The sequence below is a fragment of the Poromitra crassiceps genome (genome assembly GCF_964638095.1).
Source record: "Poromitra crassiceps genome assembly, chromosome: 6".
NCBI classification, from domain to species: Eukaryota; Metazoa; Chordata; class Actinopteri; order Beryciformes; family Melamphaidae; genus Poromitra; species Poromitra crassiceps.
Window position 1 is genome coordinate 62,421,861 of NC_139627.1, and position 20,289 is coordinate 62,442,149.

Genomic DNA, 20,289 nt, shown 5'->3' on the forward strand with positions numbered 1-20,289 from the left:
TGTGCTGTTACAGTATGTATGTGCTGTTAGAGTAGTATGTATGTGCTGTTACAGTATGTATGTGCTGTTAGAGTAGTATGTATGTGCTGTTACAGTATGTATGTGCTGTTACAATAGTATGTATGTGCTGTTACAGTATGTATGTGCTGTTAGAGTATGTTTGTGCTGTTACAGTATGAATGTGCTGTTACAGTATGTGTGCTGTTACAGTATGTATGTGCTGTTACAGTAGTATGTATGTGCTGTTACAGTATGAATGTGCTGTTAGAGTAGTATGTATGTGATGTTACAGTAGTATGTGCTGGTACAGTATGTATGTGCTGTTACAGTATGAATGTGCTGTTACAATATGAATGTGCTGTTACAGTATGAATGTGCTGTTACAATATGAATGTGCTGTTACAGTATGTATGTGCTGTTACAGTATGTATGTGCTGTTACAGTAGTATGTGCTGGTACAGTATGTATGTGCTGTTAGAGTATGAATGTGCTATTACAGTATGAATGTGCTGTTACAGTAGTATGTATGTTCTGTTACAGTATGTATGTGCTGTTACAGTAGTATTTATGAGCTGTTACAGTATGAATGTGCTGTTACAGTAGTATTTATGTGCTGTTACAGTATGAATGTGCTGTTACAGTAGTATTTATGTGCGGTTACAGTATGAATGTGCTGTTACAGTAGTATGTATGTGCTGTTACAGTAGTGTTTATGTGCCATTACAGTAGTATTTATGTGCTTTTACAGTATTATTTATTGTATGTGCTGTTACAGGAGTGCAGGGTTATTCAATTAAAATTCAATGAGGTCCAGTTAGAGAAGATTTCCTGGAGCAAATGTCCGGAACATCATAACGTCTTAAGCCACCTACACATGATCTGCGGTAAAACAGCTCTGTCCCGTTGTTTTCTTATGGGGGAGAGTGGCTCTGTTCAACTAGACGGCAGCACTACCATTGGCGACGTGCACAGCTCTATTTTGCCACTTTTGCAGTGCCGACAGCCCGCAATGCCGACGTTAGGTTTAGGCGTGGGGGGTGGGAGAGGTTAGGTTTAGGCGTGGGGGGTGGGAGAGGTTAGGTTTAGGCGTGGGGGGTGGGAGAGGTTAGGTTTAGGCGTGGGGGGTGGGAGTTTAGCTCCAGCCGGTCCGCCGACACGCTGCACGCCGCCTCACTCAGCTGGTTCTGCTTGTGGTTCTATCGGCATTGCGGCTGTCGGCACATGGATGCGGCACCGAAGTAGCCTAATAGTATCAACGTCTGTATAGTCAACTATACACAACTTTTCACATTTAACTAGAGGCATTATGCATAATAGGTACTCTAATAATAAATAAATGTTATTTTCTCACTTAAGTAGGCCTAAAATAAGGGCTGCATTTAAAAATACATAACAGGGGCACCTATTCGGGGTGAAAGGGAACTGGTGGGAATAGCGTGATCCTCCCACAGGCTACGACCTGCCGTTGAAGCTCCCCGCTGTCGGGTGAAAAGAAGTGGCTGGCAACTGCACATGTATCGGAGGAAGCATGTACTGTCTGTGTCTACGGCTCTCCCCAGATTGGCAGAGGGGGTGGGGTAGTGACCGGGGCAGCAGGGGGAATTGGCCAAGTACCAATTGGGGAGAAAATGGGGGGGGGGGGGGGGGGGTCAGAAAAAACAACAGAGAGCTTTTTAACTTTGACTTATACATGGGGAGTGTCACATAGCAATGCTGCCTTCTTCAGGAGCACCCTGTTCACATTTCACACACACATTCACACCTGGAAGCTGACCAGTAGGCTACAACCACAGTCCCATCTGCTGTTAAGGGCCTTGAAGGGCACCTCAGTGGTGGTAATGAGGGAGGGGCAAGTGCTGCTTTTTTGCATTTTTTAACTATCTTTTTTCGAAAATTAAGTGCTTAATTTTAGAAAATGTAAATAAAAAGTGTAGCATACGTTTCCCTTTTTCTTCCCTTTGTTAACTCCATTTCACATTTTAACAGTCTCAGCCAAAACAATCTCAACATATTTTAACAATTGAACAGCTTTAACACCTCCTTTTCTCTTGCTTTCGCCCTTTTCACTGCCTCATTTTCTCTTTTCAGTGAGAGAGAAATGAGCTCTAGTTCATTTTATTTATCGTTAGCATGTTCATGTTGGGCAGTGAATGTGTGTGTGTGTGTGCCCTGTGTGTTCAAATTTGAGTGGGTGTGTGTTCAAAAGATGTGTGGTGCTTCACAAGATGCGCATCGCACTCCACAGAGACATACTGGTTATGAACTGCGAATGGGAAGGAGCAACATGTAAGAGTCTGTCCACTCTTTATTAAAATCACTGTTTTCGCCAGTTTCCTCTTTTTAGAGCATGCCATGTGAAATGACTTCTCTGAGTCTGACACTTTTTTTGCATCGCAGCTGCAGTGCAGGCAGCCTTGAGTCATGGATTTGATTGGCTGAGTAGCATCACGTGTGATGATTTACAACGTATGCATTAGTTTGTGAGTTTGATAAACCAGTACCGTAAAGGCTAGAAAAGTGCGCATAGAGACACTGCATGAAATAGGCCACGCCCATCACGGGGGAAAAGCTCTGTTCATTTCCACACACCAGCGTCATTTTCCTTGAATTAAACATAGCTAAAAGCTGTTGTGTGGTGGGCTGCGCAGGCAACAAACGTAAAAAATCGCCAGTTACAGTTTTTTTGTACTCCTGAGCAAAACAAGAAAGCCATTGAGAATTGACGAGAAGAAAAATGTGGATCTAGCTGTCAAGAAGTAAGTTGGAGTGTTCATCTTCCGTATATACGATCTTTTTGTGCAACACGCAACCATGCACGTGACATAGGAGAACGCCAGGATTGGAGGCGGGGTTTCCGTTTTCCCCGTCTTGGCCGTGGTTTCTGAATGATGACACGTTACACAGTGTCTCTATACCTGTTAAAATAGAAACGCTCTGTGAAAATGTAATAATTGTGAATGATTTGTAGGTTATAGGATGAATCAGCGTGACGTCACTTGCCACCCAGAAATGCGGAACCCCGCGACAGTTAATAGTGAGTTGTGCCAAACAAACATTAATATCTCAAAAACGATCACATCGCTTATATTTTGACATTCTGAGTGAGAGCAGAAGTAGCTCAAGAGTTGGATGTACAGTATAATATATGCATGTCGTGTTAAAGTTGTGTGAACTGTCGCAGTTTTTAAAATGTAAACAGAGTCAAGCTGGCTAGAGCAGACACGCCTCGCGCCACTTGGGCTCCATAGGGTTCCATTGCCGTTGCCACCCAGTGACGTGGTTTGTTTACCAAAATGCTGCTCAGCTGATCCCTCGTATAGGGCCAGGTCCGGATAGGACTGCTTCTGGGTCCGGACCCGGACTGCGGCCCGTCTATTGGTGACCTAAGTAGTAGGCTAAGATAACAGTCTGTTCTGGCCATCACTCACTGGATGATGTAATTTCTGTGATATGTGATGCTTTTCATGCGAGCTGCGGCATCGTCAGTCATGATGAGTGACAATATGAGCAGGAGAGGAGAGGACCATAAGAGGACCAACCGATACATGTGGAGTTGGTAGCCGTTTCTTTTCACCTAGCGAGGAGGTTCACCCGCAGGATGTAGCACGTGGGAGGATCACGCTCTTTCTCCCTGTTCCCCTCCCCCTGAACAGGCGCCCCGACCAACCAGAGGAGGCGCTAGTACAGCGACCAGGACTCATAACCCGCCAGCTTCCCATCCACAAACACAGCCAATTCGGCCTGTAGGGACGCCCAACCAAGCCAGAGGTAACACAGGGGCTCGAACCTACGACCCTCATGTTGGTAGGCAGGGAATCTACCGCGACACTACCTGCACGCCCCCCAAAAACAGTTTCTAATCTGTTTCTTGGTGTTCTGTGCAGGTGGACTTGACCATGCGGTGGACAGCAGTGTGTGTGTGTGTGGTGAAGGTTTTCCAGATGTTCCTGGGTCTCCTGGTCCAGAGAGGAGCGGGATATAACCTGGACCTGGACCACAACCTGGAGCTCAGAGGGCCCTCAGGGTCCATGTTCGGTTACTCTGTTCTACTGCACCGGACCCAACAGAGCTGCTGGTGAGAGCTTCAGATGGTTGAGTTAAGTTCATTAAGTTCAGTTCATGTCAGTTCAGTTCAGTTTAGTCAACACATGGTCCATGTTCGCTAACTCTGTCCAGCTGCACTGGACCCACAGCCAGTGAGAGCTAGAGATCAGTCCCTCCAGGAAATTGTGATTTTGCGATCACAATAATGAATGCAAATTCAACAAACCACTGCAATATTTGTGGGGAACACAATTTTTCAAAATTCCCACAATTTCTCCACAAAAACAGCAAAACAGGATCCTCAACTTGCAGTTTTTGCCAATTCCCACAATTTTACAGCAAAAACAAACAAACAAACATAAAACATAAACATCAGAAATTCCATTGTACTTTTTCAGAAAAGTTCGATTAGGTTAGTTAGAAAAAAAGGAAGAAGAAAATCTGCACTTTTTTTGCACAGTTTTATGTTATATTTTGCGGTAATGTATATATATATATATATATATACCAGACCAGTTGTGCCGCTGCTGAGAGCTTCATATCCATAATATTCATGTACCCACTATTTAGCTCTTTTTGGCCGATCCTTAGATCAATGATAACTGTGTGCACGTCCGTCCACCATGCAGACCAGAGTTGGTGTCTACCCAGCTGGACCATATGGGTCACAAATAGAAATTTTTTGGGCATGCCAAATGACGGCTACATATCAAGTTTTGCTGCATGTTATAGCACCCCCTGTGGCTGAGATGTGACAAAATCACTTGGAGACCTGCTCAATCCAGTCTGCCATGTATGTGCCAGAGCCGTATAATAGAAGAGTTCCGACATCTCCATTCACTCCAATGGACCAGTTTTTTTCCAGGAAGTAGAAAGTGGAACTCTTGAGTAAAAAATAGACAGTGTTGTACTCTGAAAGGGTTTTTCATCCCTTGAAATGGATCAAATTGTACATTATCAGCTTTATTTTAGCATGCAAAAGTAGCGGGAGACCCATTCCTGGCTGTTCATTGGCTAATGAGTCTCGCATTTTGGTCCTCCGCTGACGCCACTCTCTTACTAGAGGACACTAGTATGTGCCAAATGTGAAAAAACTTGACCAATCAGATGTTGATCTACAGCCAATTACAATGTGCAAAGAATAATAGGAATCTGACCAAAGACATGTATGTTAGGCTTGTGTGTGTGTGTGTGATGTGTGTGTGTGTGTGTGTGTGTGTGTGTATGTGTGTCTGTGTGTGTGTGTGTGCGCGCACACACGCACGCATGCATGCATGTTAATTAGCCAGCTCTTTTTAATGACAGAAGCGCTTTGATGCCTGAGACACAGAAGCCATTCAAACACTGAACAGACAGACAGACAGACAGACAGACAGACAGAGAGAGAGAGAGAGAGAGAGAGACAGACAGACAGACAGACAGACAGACAGACAGACAGACAGAGAGAGAGACAGACAGACAGACAGACAGACAGACAGACAGACAGATGGAGAGACAGACAGACAGACAGACAGACAGACAGATAGAGAGACAGACAGACAGACAGACAGAGAGAGAGACAGACAGACAGACAGGCAGACAGAGAGAGAGACAGACAGACAGACAGACAGACAGACAGACAGGCAGGCAGGCAGACAGACAGAGAGACAGGCAGGCAGACAGACAGACAGACAGACAGACAGAGAGACAGACAGACAGACAAACAGACAGACAGGCAGGCCAGTGGTTCTCACAGTGGGGTCTAGAGACCCCAGGAGTCCTTGAGAGGGTTTCAGGAGGTCCCCATACAAAAGGGGATCATTTATTTTCACTATAATTCCATTGTGTTTTGGTCATGGGTTTCTTACACTTTCTGTAATAACAGCCCAATAATAATAATAGTACAAACTAGAAGTGCAGTCGGAGATTGCAGACCTCCGCCAAGGCAGCCACTCCCCCTACCCACCCCTCAAATCCTGACTCTGACCTTCCTATCCTTAGCTATAGCCGCTTTTTCCTAGTCCTACCCCTTTCATGACCACGCCCCCTCCCACCACCCAAATACACCTCCCTCTACCCACCCCTTGAATCCCGACTCTCTATGACCTTCCTATCCCTAGCTATATGGCCCCTTTTCCCTAGCCCCTCCCCCTTCCTTGCCCCGACCCGGATCGGATCTGCGCCAAAATGTAATGAGTTCTGCCTTGGCCCCTGCTACACCTTCCCACCAAGTTTCATGAAAATGGGCCGGCCAAGCAGTTTTTCCGTAATCCTGGTAACAAACAAACAAACAAACAGACAAACGTCACCGAAAACACACACTATCAAATACTGTGTTGATACGCCAAATGTCCAAGTTGCATGCAGTGTATATGCTGGCTGCGACCACCCGCTCTCTGGTGGTCGTTAACGTAACCATACTCTTCTTTAAATAGGCCACTGTTTATCAGGGGGGATGGGCGGACCAGTGGATGGCGTCCTCGACTTTCATCTTGTCATCACAAGAGAGCTGTTTTTAAGGGAAAAAGTGAACAGTGAGCAGACTCCAAAAAATATATATACTGTATATAACTTCGGTGCATGGCACAAACAATATCAAATCACAGCAGGAAACGCCAGCACACAAAAATGTTTAATACCTGTACCTGATACCTGTACCTGATACCTATAATATGCAGGCTTATTTTATTTTTCTATTTTTCTAATAATTCTCTGTGACTATAGGTCTGTTTGTGTGCTTTCCTGACCAATGTGCATTTTGAACTTTGTTGTATCTCTTACACAATATGACCTATAATTGTAAATTGTTTGATACGGTTGTTTTCGTGTCTGTACCGGTCTACGTTCGGGGGTTTATGTAAGAAATATTTATATAATTGAATGTACTTCCGGTTTTGACTATATTTAACCGTCATGTCCGCCTACAGCGGCACAACACTGAGGAAGGCCTGTGTGCCGAAACTGTTTGTGCTGTGCTGCTGCCCTACCCAGACTACAGGTATCAAACCTTCAAAAATACTTTTTTGTGTGCTGGCGTTTCCTGCTGTGAGCTGTTTTTAACCCAGCTCCTAAGGCCTAACCCCAACAAAGTTGTTTTACTTCTAAACCTACTTTTACTACCTAAACCTAAAAGTTGCCATTGTTGCCTAACCTTAAGCGAGATGCTTTGTTTTGGTTGAATCACACTACAGTTCCTTTTCCCCCTTGGTGCGGTTCGGGGAGGTGTGAATGCAGCAATCCAATTCTGGTGCGCAGTAGGGAATAGGCTACAACATTGCCCAACGCACACACACAAACATTCTTATAATTTCAGCTGTCAAAAAATCTCTGGGAATTTTTATTTTCCATCCCGGGAGACTACCGGAGTCTCCTGGGAGGGTTGGTAGCCCTGTTCGGTCCTCTTGCTTTTTGGCTGGTGTGAAAGTGAACCGAACCAGCTGAGAAACAAAACAATGTATTATTCTTGCGTCTGGTCCGAAAATTTCCCTCGGCTGCCTGAAAGACTCGCTCACCAGTCTGATGGTCTGTTGCCCGGCGGGAGAACCAGGGGATACGGGGCAATTTAACCAGGAAGTGACAAGGAAGTAGTTGTATAAAATGTGGAGAAACTTCATGTGAAATCGGAAATGCACGCATTTTGATAGTGTTACCGTACTAATTATACACAATGGGGTGGGATCATGTTGGTAATAAAACATCTAGAAGCAAAAACCTTATCAGATGGGTGACCCTGGTGTAACATGTGACCACTGCACTAGACACCTGTCTCTGTCTCTCTGCCTGACTGTCTCTCTGCCTGTCTGTCTCTCTGCCTGTCTGTCTATCTGCCTGACTGTCTCTCTGCCTGTCTGTCTCTCTGCCTGTCTGTCTATCTGCCTGACTGTCTCTCTGCCTGACTGTCTCTCTGCCTGTCTGTCTATCTGCCTGACTGTCTCTCTGCCTGTCTGTCTCTCTGCCTGACTGTCTCTCTGCCTGTCTGTCTATCTGCCTGGCTGTCTCTCTGCCTGTCTGTCTATCTGCCTGGCTGTCTCTCTGCCTGTCTGCCTGACTGTCTCTCTGCCTGTCTGTCTATCTGCCTGGCTGTCTCTCTGCATGTCTGCCTGACTGTCTCTCTGCCTGTCTGTCTATCTGCCTGTCTATATATCTGCCTGACTTTCTCTCTGCCTGTCTGTCTTTCTGCCTGTCTGTCTATTTGCCTGTCTGTATATCTGCCTGTCTGTCTCTCTGCCTGTCTGTCTGTCTGTCTATCTGTCTGCCTGTTTATCTGGCTGTCTGCCTCTCTGCCGGTCTGTTTATGTGCCTGTCTGTATATCTGTCTGTCTGTCTGTAGGTTGCTGGTTGGAGCTCCGGTAGCAAACTCGTCCTCCAGTCCATCGGTTCGATCCCCGGGAGCCGTGTACCGCTGCAGCCTGTCTGCCACCGAGCGCACGGCATGCCAACCCATACACACCGGTATGTTGTTAGATTATGATGAAACAGTCTCAGACACAAGAAGAAAAACAAACAAACATACATGTCACATTACCACATGGTGCTACCAGCCACATGAGGTATTTATGTGCTTGCAAGAAATGTTGTACATAGGATTCAACACAAGGGGTCCATGAAAAACCAGCTGGGCGAGTCACCCGTCATCCCTAGCCTCGTCAAGGTAGGCCAGAAACGGGTCCCAAATAGCCGAAAATCTCTTGAGTGAGTTAGTCCTCAGGAACCTGAGTCTCTCCATCCATATCACTGAGGCCATGTCATAGTGTTAATTTCGTCGACGAAAACTATGACGAAAAATGTTAGTCGACTACCTTTTTCCCCAAGACTAAGACGACACTAAAATACTCAAACTTTTAGTCGACTAAAAGTTGACTAAACAAAAAGAGGATGGGGTTGACTATGATAAAAACTAACAAGGACATTTGACACAGGACAAAGACTACGACAAAATTTAAAAATAGACGACAAAATTAACACTAATTATAGACTTTCAAGGATGAGGTTAGGCGCGCTTCCACCCGAGACAGCCTAACAGGCTGGTCCGGTGCTCTCAGAGAATGGGCAAGTATAAACTTGAAAGAAAACACTTTAGGTCCAAAAAAAACCCAAAGTAGGCCACTGGAGCACACGGATCCTTTTTGAAAAACTTTATTGAAAAACTAACGTTTCGACGCCATGCGCCAGGCAACTCTGATGAAGACGCATGGCGTCCAAACGTTAGTTTTTCAATAAAGTTTTTCAAAAAGGATCCGTGTGCTCCAGTGGCCTACTTTGGGTTTTTTTGGACCTAAAGTGTTTTCTTTCAAAACTAATTATAGACTGTTTCCCCCCCTCAATGCAGCAGTTCAGCTTCCTGTGCTGCAGCATCATAGATGTAGCTGACATGTAGCTGTCTTAAAAACATTTACAGTAGTTACAACAGAACCCACCCAGTCTTAGCTAAGGGTCTTATCTATATGTGTATGAGGCATTGTGTTCCCAAAATGTACAGCTACATGCTTGTCTACATTATATCCAGAGAAGTCTGAGTGCTTTCCGCACAGCCAGCCTCCCTCCATTCTCCCCTCAGCTGCGGGCTGAGCAGGGACTGTAAATACGGTCCACTTGTCGTTGCTACGGCCGCACGCCGACACTGGCCTGGGTGGGCAGAGTCACCATTAGCTACTTTCCCTGGGAAAGAGTTGCCTACACTGCTTCGAATTACAATTACTAGTGCAAGCGCATCAGCAGATTCAACAATTTTCATTGACTAAAACTAGACTAAAATGTGAACAGTTTTCGTTGACTAAACTAGACTAAAATACTTATGTTTTATTTGACTAAGCTGAGACTAAAATGCTCAAACTTTTAGTCGACTAAAACTTGACTAAATAAAAACAGGATGGGGTTGACTAAATATGATACAGCCTAACAAGGACACAAGACTAAGACTAAATAAAAAAATAGCCGACATAATCAACACCCTCTTTTCAGCTGTGGTTGTCAACCACAGCTGAAAGGAGGGGTGGGGAGAGGGACTTCCATTCCTTCAAAATGAGCTTCTTGGCGACAATCGTCCCCTGCGTCGGAAACTGTTGCACAGCCATGGGGAGGAGCAGAGAGGATTCCGAACAGCCGAAGATGGCGAGTTCCGCCTCCGGCTGGAGGGTTATTTTGTAGTCCTTAGAGTACCAGTCAAATATTTTGGCCCAGAATCCGGACAGTGAAGGGCAGAACCAAAAAGCATGAGACAGTGTGCCTTCTGAGACCCGACACCTATCGCATAGTGGTGAGACAGAAGGATAAATCGTGGGCAACCTATGCTTGGAATAATGAAGACGATGAGCGACTTTAAATTGGATCAGCTGGTGTCTGCTGTTAATTGAGCAGAGTTGGACCATAGACAAACTCCTGTCCCATATCATCTCAGAGCAACACCAAGTTCACAAAATTACACCTTAGGTTTCAGCTTTGTGACAAACTGCGACTTTCTTGACAGTTATCCTATAATAAGATTGCCTAGGTGGATGGCGGGCGGGCGGTGTCTGTCAGTCAAGATTTGGGTTACGTTTTGCTTTTGTGACATCCCGGGAAGTGACAATAGCACGACCCATTCCCCCCCCCCCCCCCCTTTCCCCCACCCACACACACACAAACACAAACACACACACAGACTCGGCATTGCGCCACCTACTAGCAAACACAAACAGCGGTTTATCTCGAGCACTGTTCATCCGATCGACTTCAAACTTGGGGATTGTCCTTAGGGTTTAGGGTTAGGTTAGGGTCCTTAGGGGGCCCTGATGGAGTGCAGTGCTGAATTTGGTGCAAAAAAGCGGTTTATCTCGAGAACCATTTGTCCGATTGACTTCAAACTGGGGGAGTGCGCTGCTGGGAACTGCCCAAAACACACACAGACCTTACACACACAACACAGTACCGGGCCAGAGTCCCACCAAACTAGATTTGAAGGCTGTGTCGCGGCCTGATAATCTAGTCTTTTAAATTGACAAGCATCATATGTGGACTAGGGATGCCTTTATCGATTAGTTTTCCTGTCGATTACCCTTAAATTCTGAAGACGATTAGTCGATTAGTCTATAAGCAAAAAAAAAAAAAAAAAAAAAATTTTTTTTTTAAAAATTAATTTTAAATTTTTTTAAATTAATAATAAAAAAAATTAATAATAATAATAATCAGGACGCCATCTAAATTGACCATAATTTAATCTATGTCAAAACATTCAACATGCAATTATTACATGTATTTATTTGCATTATCGTGCACACAGGCAACGACTTTCTCTTCCAGTTTCCAGTCACTGACTGCTTCTCGCAGGTGTGCTGCCAGATTTTCACCGCTATGCCTGTCCTCCATGGGGCGGGTTTGTAGAACACAGCTACAGAGCTGTCCACGTTCGTTGATGAAATGACAGGTTATTGTCACGTATGCTTCTGTTGCAATGGACGTCCAGATGTCTGACGTTATTGCCACACACTGTGCCTCCTCTAACTGCTGTTTAATGTACTCAGTCATTTTGCCATGGCTCACCTCCACTCTGGATGTTATCAAGGTGCGCCCCGGCACGGTGTATGCGGGCTCGACAAAGTTCATCAACTTGCGAAAGCCTTCGCCCTCGACAAAGCACAGTGGTAGCATATCGCGGGCAGTCATCTCAGCGAGGAGTTGTGTGATCGTTTCGGACCGGCGAGGGTCACATCGTCTGCGGGGTTCTGCAGTAAAAGCTGTGATACTGGTCTGCCTGCATCATCTCCTCCACGCAAGTTTACGTCGAGATGCTTGTTCTGAAGGTGGGTCCTCATTGCAGTGGTAGAGTGGTTATATGCAAGCTTGAGAGAACATAGCCGACACACAACCTTGTTGTCTCTTTCTTCATCAAAGTATTGCCAAACTTTGCTAGTTTTCTGTCGCGTGGCCATTGTTGCTCCTCCTTTGTGTACTTCTCAACTCCTGTCCTCTGTGTGCGGGGAGGGGGGCGGAGGGGCAGTTGCCTTCAGTGACCCTGGGAATTCTACTAGCGCATGGATGACTGACGGTGAAAGACGCAAAAAATAAAAATAAAATAGTAAAATAATTGTCGATTAGTAATTTTCACTCCGACTAGTGAGTGTGTCGACGACTAATCGATTAATCGATTATTTTGCGGCACCCCTAATGTGGACCACATGGCACAATTCAAACATGATCAAAAATTGTCTTTCGCCGTTCACCACCACTCAGATTTGTTCGACGCTGGTGCGTGTGCTGAAGCAGGAAGTAGGCGGTGACTTTGGCTCTCTATGACGCAGTCCACATAAATGTTACCTTCATCTGACTGTGTGTGTGTGTGTGTGTGTGTGTGTGTGTGTGTGTGTGTGTGCGTGCGTGCGTGCGTGTGTGTGTGTAGACATGGTTAGCTGTGGGAAGACGTGTGAAGCAGAGAGTGATCACCAGTGGCTCGGAGTCAGTCTGTCCAGACAGCCTGGAGATACTCCACACATAATGGTAATACACGCACACACACACACACACACACACATGTGAGGCACTCAATATTTCTAGTGTGGTTAATATACCAGGGCTATGAACCAATCAGATTGCTTGATTTGAGTTTAACCAAAAATAGACAACAATAGTCAGGTCAGCCATGGCATGTCTTGTTGTGCTCGCTCATATTCCTGTTGACACGCTGCAGCGTATCACTTCCTGTTGGTGCTACATAGGGCCGGCACATGACGCGCGTCATGTGATGCAGCAATGCTCGAGTCCAAGTCACAACTCCTGAAAAGGAGTCCAGGACTCGGACTCGAATTAGAGTCTGACTTGACTTGACTTGACAACAACACTGACACACAATCTCTCTCTCCTTCTTTCTCTCTCTCCTCCTCTCTCTGTCTTTCTCCTTCTCTCTCTTTCTCTCTCTACATCTCTCTCCTTCTCTCTCTGTCCCTTTCTGTCCCTCTCTCTCTCTCTCTCTCCTCAAATTCAAATTGCTTTATTGGCATGAATGTCATACCAAACATATTGCCAAAGCATCAACTCCTCTCTTTCAATATGTAGATTCATTTTCATACTCTGCCTTGAGTATGATTTCCTGCTTTTGTATGTCCTATTATCTGATACTTCGTCTAATTGTGTTTATTGTATTCTTGTATAAGAAGAACCCCATTGAAAATGAGATTGCTCATCTCAAGGGGTTATTCTTAATAAAATAATTTCAACTTGAACTTCTCTGTGTCTCTCTCCTCTCTCTCTGTCTCTCTCTCCTTCACTCACTCTCTCCTCTCTCTGACTCTCTCCTTCCACCCGATCTGACTGTTGTCACCCATAGATTCAATAGGTTCGTCATCAGCCCCATTTCTATCGCTGATAAACCTGCTAGGAGGTTTCAGTAGGTTTCAATGGCCGTTATCAAACAACTTTATATTTAGGCAAATAAAACAACTTAGGGTTAGGGTTAGGGTGAGGGTTAGGGTGAGGGTAAGGGTTAGGGTGAGGGTTAGGGTTAGGGTGAGGGTGAGGGTTAGGGTTAGGGTGAGGGTTAGGATTAGGTTAGGATTAGGTTTAGCGTTAGAATTCAGCAACAAAACTTAAAATACGAAAACGGAAACCTCTCCTGATAACGACTGTGAGGGTAAAAATGTTATACAGTCTATATATATATATGTGGCTCAAAATGTGGAAATGTTGGTACCAATCAATCAAAACATACAGTATATATGTATATGCTTTAACTGGTGTGGTTTGGTGCAGGCTACTGTGTGTGTGTGTGTGTGTGTGTGTGTGTGTGTGTGTGTGTGTGTGTGTGTGTGTGTGTGTGTGTGTGTGTGTGTGTGTGTGTGTGTGTGTGTGTGTGTGTGCATGTGTGTGGGATAGTGTCCTTTTCACTCAGCAAAGAGAAATGCTGTGGTAATTTGACAGCATTCTTTGCTGCTGCATCAGCTAGTGCATTGCCCCTGGACACTGGGTCAGTATTTTTGGTGTGCGCGTCACATTTACACACAGCAATGTTTTTCGGGAGCAAAATGGCACTAATTTATTGGTGGATCAACAAGGCATTTCATTTTAATTTTCCACAACACGACCTTCTGCGCCTACTAGCAGGTCAGTAGGGCCCTACTGGCCGATATGAATGGGGTGATAAGACGCTGATAACGACGATTTTCTCCGAATTCAAATTAAAATAGCTTTGTTGGCATGAATGCAACAGTTACAATATTGCTAAAGCATCAACTGCAGTAATAAAGATAAAGGGAAAAAGGTACAATTCAACAATTGGGCTTGGGAACATGATGTCAAGTGTCTGAGACCCACCCACTGTCGCCATTTTAGTTGCTGTCAGGCATCATCTGCTCTGGTGTTTTCTTTGCGTTCGCTTACTTTTATTGGCGGTGGGGCGGTTGAGTCCTGTGTAAGGCTGCAATAATGGGTCTCATGGTGGAGAGGGGGTGGAGCTTGAACACAGGGCAAAATGCCAGCTGGTAGCGTCCTCATGTAGCCAATATTCTGAATGAGTAACGGTTGTAAATCAACCAATATGGCGGAAAACAATCCCAGAATGCAATGTGCAATCAGTGATTGCACAATCATTCGCATTGCATTCTGGGTTTGTTTTCCGAGCCCAATGGGAGAAAACAGTGAACTGTGTTTGTGTGTGTGTGTGTGTGGGGGGGGAGCTTATCTCTCCCCTCTCTCCCTCAGTACACACTTTAGTCAAGAGGTCATGAGAACAACAATGTGTTAACTTGTGGTTTTGTTGTGAGTCACATGTGTGTGTGTGTGTGTGTGTGTGTGTGTGTGTGCGTGTGCGTGTGCGCGTCCACACGCAGGCATGTGCTCACCGGTGGAAGAACGTCTTCTACTCTAAGAAGGACAATCAGAACAACAAGCTGCCTAACGGAGTCTGCTATCGCTACGCCAACGACCTCAGACAGCCCCAGCCCATAATACCCTGCTATAGAGGTACACACGCACGCACGCGCACACACACACACACACACACACACACACACACACACACACACACAGACACACACACACACACACACACACGTACGTACGTATGCAGGCACACACACACACACACACACTCACGCACGCACACACACACACGTACGCACACACACACACACACACACACACTCACGCACACACACACACACACACTCACGCGCACACACACACACACACACACACACACACACACACACACAGATGTACTCAACTGCTGTGACAAATGAGACAATAATGCATTCATTCTTTAATTATTAGTGGCCGGGCCAGCGAAGCGGCAGGGCCACTTATTGTATTTGCCTGTATTATTATTTCTTTTCTTCCTCCCGGGAAGTTCGACTTCCCATGGATGAAAACTAACCAAACTTTGCACGAAGGTCCAGTCCCATGCCAAACGTCTTTGACACAAATTTGGGGCCAAAAGTCCTAACGGTGGCACTACAGCGACCGTCTAAAGTTTAAAACTTAAAAAATTCATAAAAAATCAGGCATACGTGCTACGGCTTTGCAACTTTCAGCGAAATGTGCGCCTAAATGAGGGGAAGCTTTTGTACAATGCAACCTATGGCCAATTATGAAGTCTAAAGACCGCAAAACTGCAAAAACTGCAAAAACGAATTAAACCCTACTCCTCCCACATTTTTTCTTCAAACGACACCAAACTTCAGTATCTGCATCGTTAGACTGTTCTACACAAAAGTATCAAACCAGATTTTCGATCGGTCAAAAATTGAGCCCACAGTGCATCAAAACGTTGAATTCTGGCCCCGTGTATAGCCTAATTACCTTAATTACCTTTGGCAATTAGGTTGTATTTGTGATGTCATCAGTCAGTCAAGCAATTGTGATGCCATCACTGATGTCACTCGAGCAATTGTGATGTCATAATACCTTAAAGCCTTGAGACTTGCCCAGCCACGACCCATTGCTGCGCAGCAGCCACTTTTTTGGCGCGTAATAACCCCCACAATTTCTGCGCCACATAGACATGTCCAAACTCAAAACATGCGGCTTATTGAGGACAGGTGTGCTATGACTTTTCTAAGGGTTTGGTCAAGCGGTTTGGCACTTCTTTTGAATGGACCCAGACCCGGCCGGGTCCGGGTCGGAACCTCGGGTATTCGGGGGGTCGGGCATACCCGAAGACCTCTAGTTCAAAGCCTTGAGACTTGCCCGGCCACGACCCATTGCTGCGCAGCAGCTATAATTGGTATTATAGTGCAGCCTTTCCCAATTAAATTAAATTAAATTAATTACATAGTGAGTGTGTGTGTGTGAGCAGAATTGTGTTCAGCCACAGCTATGCCATTCTACGTGCGATCGGGCTGAAACTTTCAGGAAGTGTAAAGAGCACCCCCTGCGGGTGACCTAACAGAGCTAGATTTCTTTAATTAGGTTATTAGGGCCAATTAATTGCCCTAATGATGAGTGCCCTAATTAACTAATGACTAGTGCAATACCCGTGCCCGTTCCCTCCCTCCCTTTCTCCCCATTCACCCCACCCCCCCTTCCCCCCATTCATACATCATGCTCTTCCACCCCCCGTGATTGGTGCAGTGCCCGTTACGCAGTGCCCGTTCCCCTCCCCCTTGACATCACTGATGATGTCACAATGAAAATGTAAAATATCGCTGTAGCTCCCCCCGTGGGTGCATTTCTTTAATTTTTTTCTCGCACTGCACTCGGTCAGGTCCCCCCCTGAGCACACTCCCGAAGTCGATCCGATACAGACACTGAATTATATGAGTAGAGGGATTTATGACATCACTGATGATGTCACAATAGAAGTTGAGCAATTGTTCGTTGCAGAAAGTTAGAACTTTACAACTAAATATGAAAGATCCTGACGCCTCCTCCAGCAACAGACTCTTACACAAAAAAGCTAACTCTTTCAATGGGGTGAGGTTTCTTGACCCGTACTCACTGTCAGGATGGGTCTAGGATGCAATGCATCGCCAAAGTTGCAGTGCCGGACATCGTCATATTCCTAGTGGGAATGTCCAGCGTCTATACGCCTACTGCACAAGACGTCTTTTTCCTGTATTCTGGGGATCTCCCTCGTTTCGGCTTGAGTTTCGCGGAGTTGTGCATACCGCGAGCGGAGTTGTGCATACCGCGATGCGTGCGCAACTAACTACCCCTGCGACGTCGGCTGTAAAATGGTCTTTTGCTCAACTTCGCATCACTGATGATATCACTGTCACTGATGATGTCACAATGCCTATGACATCACTGATGATGTCAAAATGCCTATGACATCATCAGTGCCTATGACATCATCAGTGATATCATAAGAGGATTTTGGTCAATAATGACGTCACTGATGATGTTATTAGGGTGACCAGATATTAGGGGTGGGGGAAAAAATCGATTCACCTAAGTATCGCGATTTTTTTTTTTTTTATGCGATTTTTAATTATCTCCAGAATCGATAATCGCAAAAAAAAAAAAAAAAAAAAAAAAATTTTTTTTTTTTTTTTGGGTTGCTTGCAGTCAGGCCACTCACTGAACAGCAGGCCAGGCGCCGCCTACTGGTTTACTAGTGGTTTTATTACTTTATTAGTTAGTCTGAAGTAATAATTACACTTCAGGGTTAAAGTGGGTGCATCTCATTGTAAAATTGGACTTCAAACGGCCCAAATCTGGCTTCAAACGGCCCAAATTTCACGCGCGTTGGCCCATATCGGCCTGGCCTGCTTGGTATCTAATGCCCGGCCTGAATTATGATCCCAGTCCGCCCCTGTTTTTAACTATATCGCCCAGCCCTACTCATGATATATAATATACAGTCTCTAGTGTATGATTCAACTTTTCCCATGTTCTAATCTAGTGTAAAAAAGCAAACAAACTGAAAAAAGAAAAGAAAAAAATAAACAAAAATCGCAATAAATCGTAATATCGAATCGCAATAATCGTAGAATCGCAATACTTAAGAATCGCAATATAAATCGAATCGGCACCCAAGAATCGTGATGGTATCGAATCGGGAGATAAGTGAATCGCCACAGCCCTACCAGATATACTGCACAGCATTTTCATCACTTTTCACGCATCCCGCAAATTGAGACGATGTCCCGCATTAGCGCGAGATAGAGCTCAAGAGACAGATGGAGAGACAGAGACGGAGCAGGAGAGAGAGAGAGAGACGAGACATGAGAGAGAGCGGGGGAGGGAGAGAGCGCACGGCTCGCACCCAGCTGCTCGTTAACTTCACTTAACTACACTGCTGCAGCCTGAGAGATGCGTCAGTACTCCCAGTAGCCTACAAAATAATAACAATACCAATGGCATACAAATATAGGCTACCTAACCATAAAATAGGATACCAATGTTAATGCAACAGTGGGCCAGTATCTTCTTTGGACAAAGCTCTCCAATGTTGTTTTAGCACAATTGAAGACAGCCTAAAAAAATTCTCAACAGCATCTTGTCTTTGAGATGTCATTTGCACATATTTAGGCCCTGTTTACACGGCAACGCTCCCTGCATAAAACGGCAAACTGTTTTAGCGCTAGTGCCTTCCTTTTACACGGGGACAGCGTTATTGGTGCCTGAAAACGCAAAAAAAGTGAAAACAGGTCCCAGAGTGGAATTCTTGATAACGCCGCCCCTTACTGTTGCCGTGTAAAGTGGAGAAACGCAATTCAGGTGATGACACAGCCCCCTTCACCATGGAAGACAATGGAAGACCATTATTGTGAAGGTTTTAACAAGTTTCAATGTTATTCTGGCTCACTTGATGCTGCTCTGAGATTTATGCGGCTTCAGTCTGCACGCAAATCGTTATCATAAACGCTGTGTATAAATGCGAAATAAAAGGTGAGAACGCAACGCTAGTTTGCCGTTTTATGCAGAGACGGTTGTCGTCTAAACATACTGTTAGTCTCTACACTGCTGCTACAAAGGATGTTTATAAAGTCCATAAGCTGCTCTTATTCTTAATGTTTTGTTCAAATGAACCAGTAATGTAGCCTACTACAGTTACAGCATGGTTCTATATACTTCAGAATAAGCTATTATTACATTGTTCTACTAGAAAAGTCTGACTAACTTTAATGATATGCTTGGCACAAACATGCCATGTGTTTCATATCTGAACAGAAGCCATGAATCCCATATCAGCAACCTGTCTGTTCTGCTTTATTGTAGCCTACACATTTTAGTCACATGTGTTGCTTACTGTATTTACCTAGCCTGGGAGTTGGGACAGTTGAGAAACAACCAGTGGGCAAAGCATGGAGATGGGAGAATAGAAATGTTAATTTCTTCATAAGTTAGATAGACTATATATATATATATATATATATATATATATATATATGTATATATATATATATATATATATATATATATACATACATACATATATATATATATACACACACACACACACACACACACACAATATGTTAGATTACCTCGAAGAATCTGTAATGGTGTCCCACAATGTCTTTGGTTTGCTGGGATCTGGTCATCCTAAATGTCATAGACATTGCGACATCATCAGTGGGTCAAAAAGAAACAGATATTGCCCACTTGCTCCCTTATGAGGATATTGATGTATCTATCTTTCAATTAATTTATTTTTGTTACATTTTTATTATCAATCATAACTAAAACATTAATCTGATCATTTTCACAGAAATCATTTTTTTTTATGTGCACCAGGGAGTATCAAACAGGTGTTGTTTATTCATTTTAAGAATGCCATTTTTGCAACTTCAACTTTATACACACAAGACAGACACATAGACAGAGAGACAGACACACACACACACACACACACACACACACACACACACACACACACACAAACAGACAGACCACTTCATTATATTATTACATTATATTATATTATATTATATTATATTATATTATATTATATTATATTATATTATATTATATTTTACTATTTATATTTTATATAATTATATTTTATACATTATACTTTATATATTACATTTGAGATATATTTTATATAAAAAGTTGGGAAGCACTGTATGAGTGTTATTAGTGTTGTTAGTGCTGTTAGTAATTTTGTGGTATCAGTAGAGTTTTAAACATTGATTTCTATATTATGTTGACGATATGTGTGGATTTTTTTCTCTCTCTCTCACCACCTGTCTGTCTGTCTCTCTCCCTCCGTCCCTCTCTCTCTCTCTCTTTTTCTCTCTCTCTCTAACTCTCTCTCTCTCTTTTGTCTCAGACCACCAGAGGAAGTTCGGAGAGGATTATGGGTCGTGTCAGGCCGGAATTTCCAACTTCCTGACAGAGGTAGAGACAGGA

At 44.3% G+C, this 20,289-nt stretch overlaps 1 protein-coding gene across 1 annotated transcript in view; it reads left to right on the forward strand.

Annotated features, from left to right (window-relative positions):
• The window catches only part of itga4 (integrin alpha 4), a gene marked incomplete at its 5' end in the record, with an annotated part of 155,792 nt that overhangs the window by 28,018 nt on the left and 107,485 nt on the right, over positions 1-20,289 (forward strand). The window contains 5 exons of the mRNA XM_083638333.1: positions 3,885-4,075; positions 8,354-8,475; positions 12,398-12,495; positions 14,820-14,952; positions 20,210-20,277. Coding sequence (XP_083494459.1) covers positions 3,885-4,075; positions 8,354-8,475; positions 12,398-12,495; positions 14,820-14,952; positions 20,210-20,277 — 612 coding nt within the window. The remainder of the gene's footprint in view (positions 1-3,884; positions 4,076-8,353; positions 8,476-12,397; positions 12,496-14,819; positions 14,953-20,209; positions 20,278-20,289) is intronic.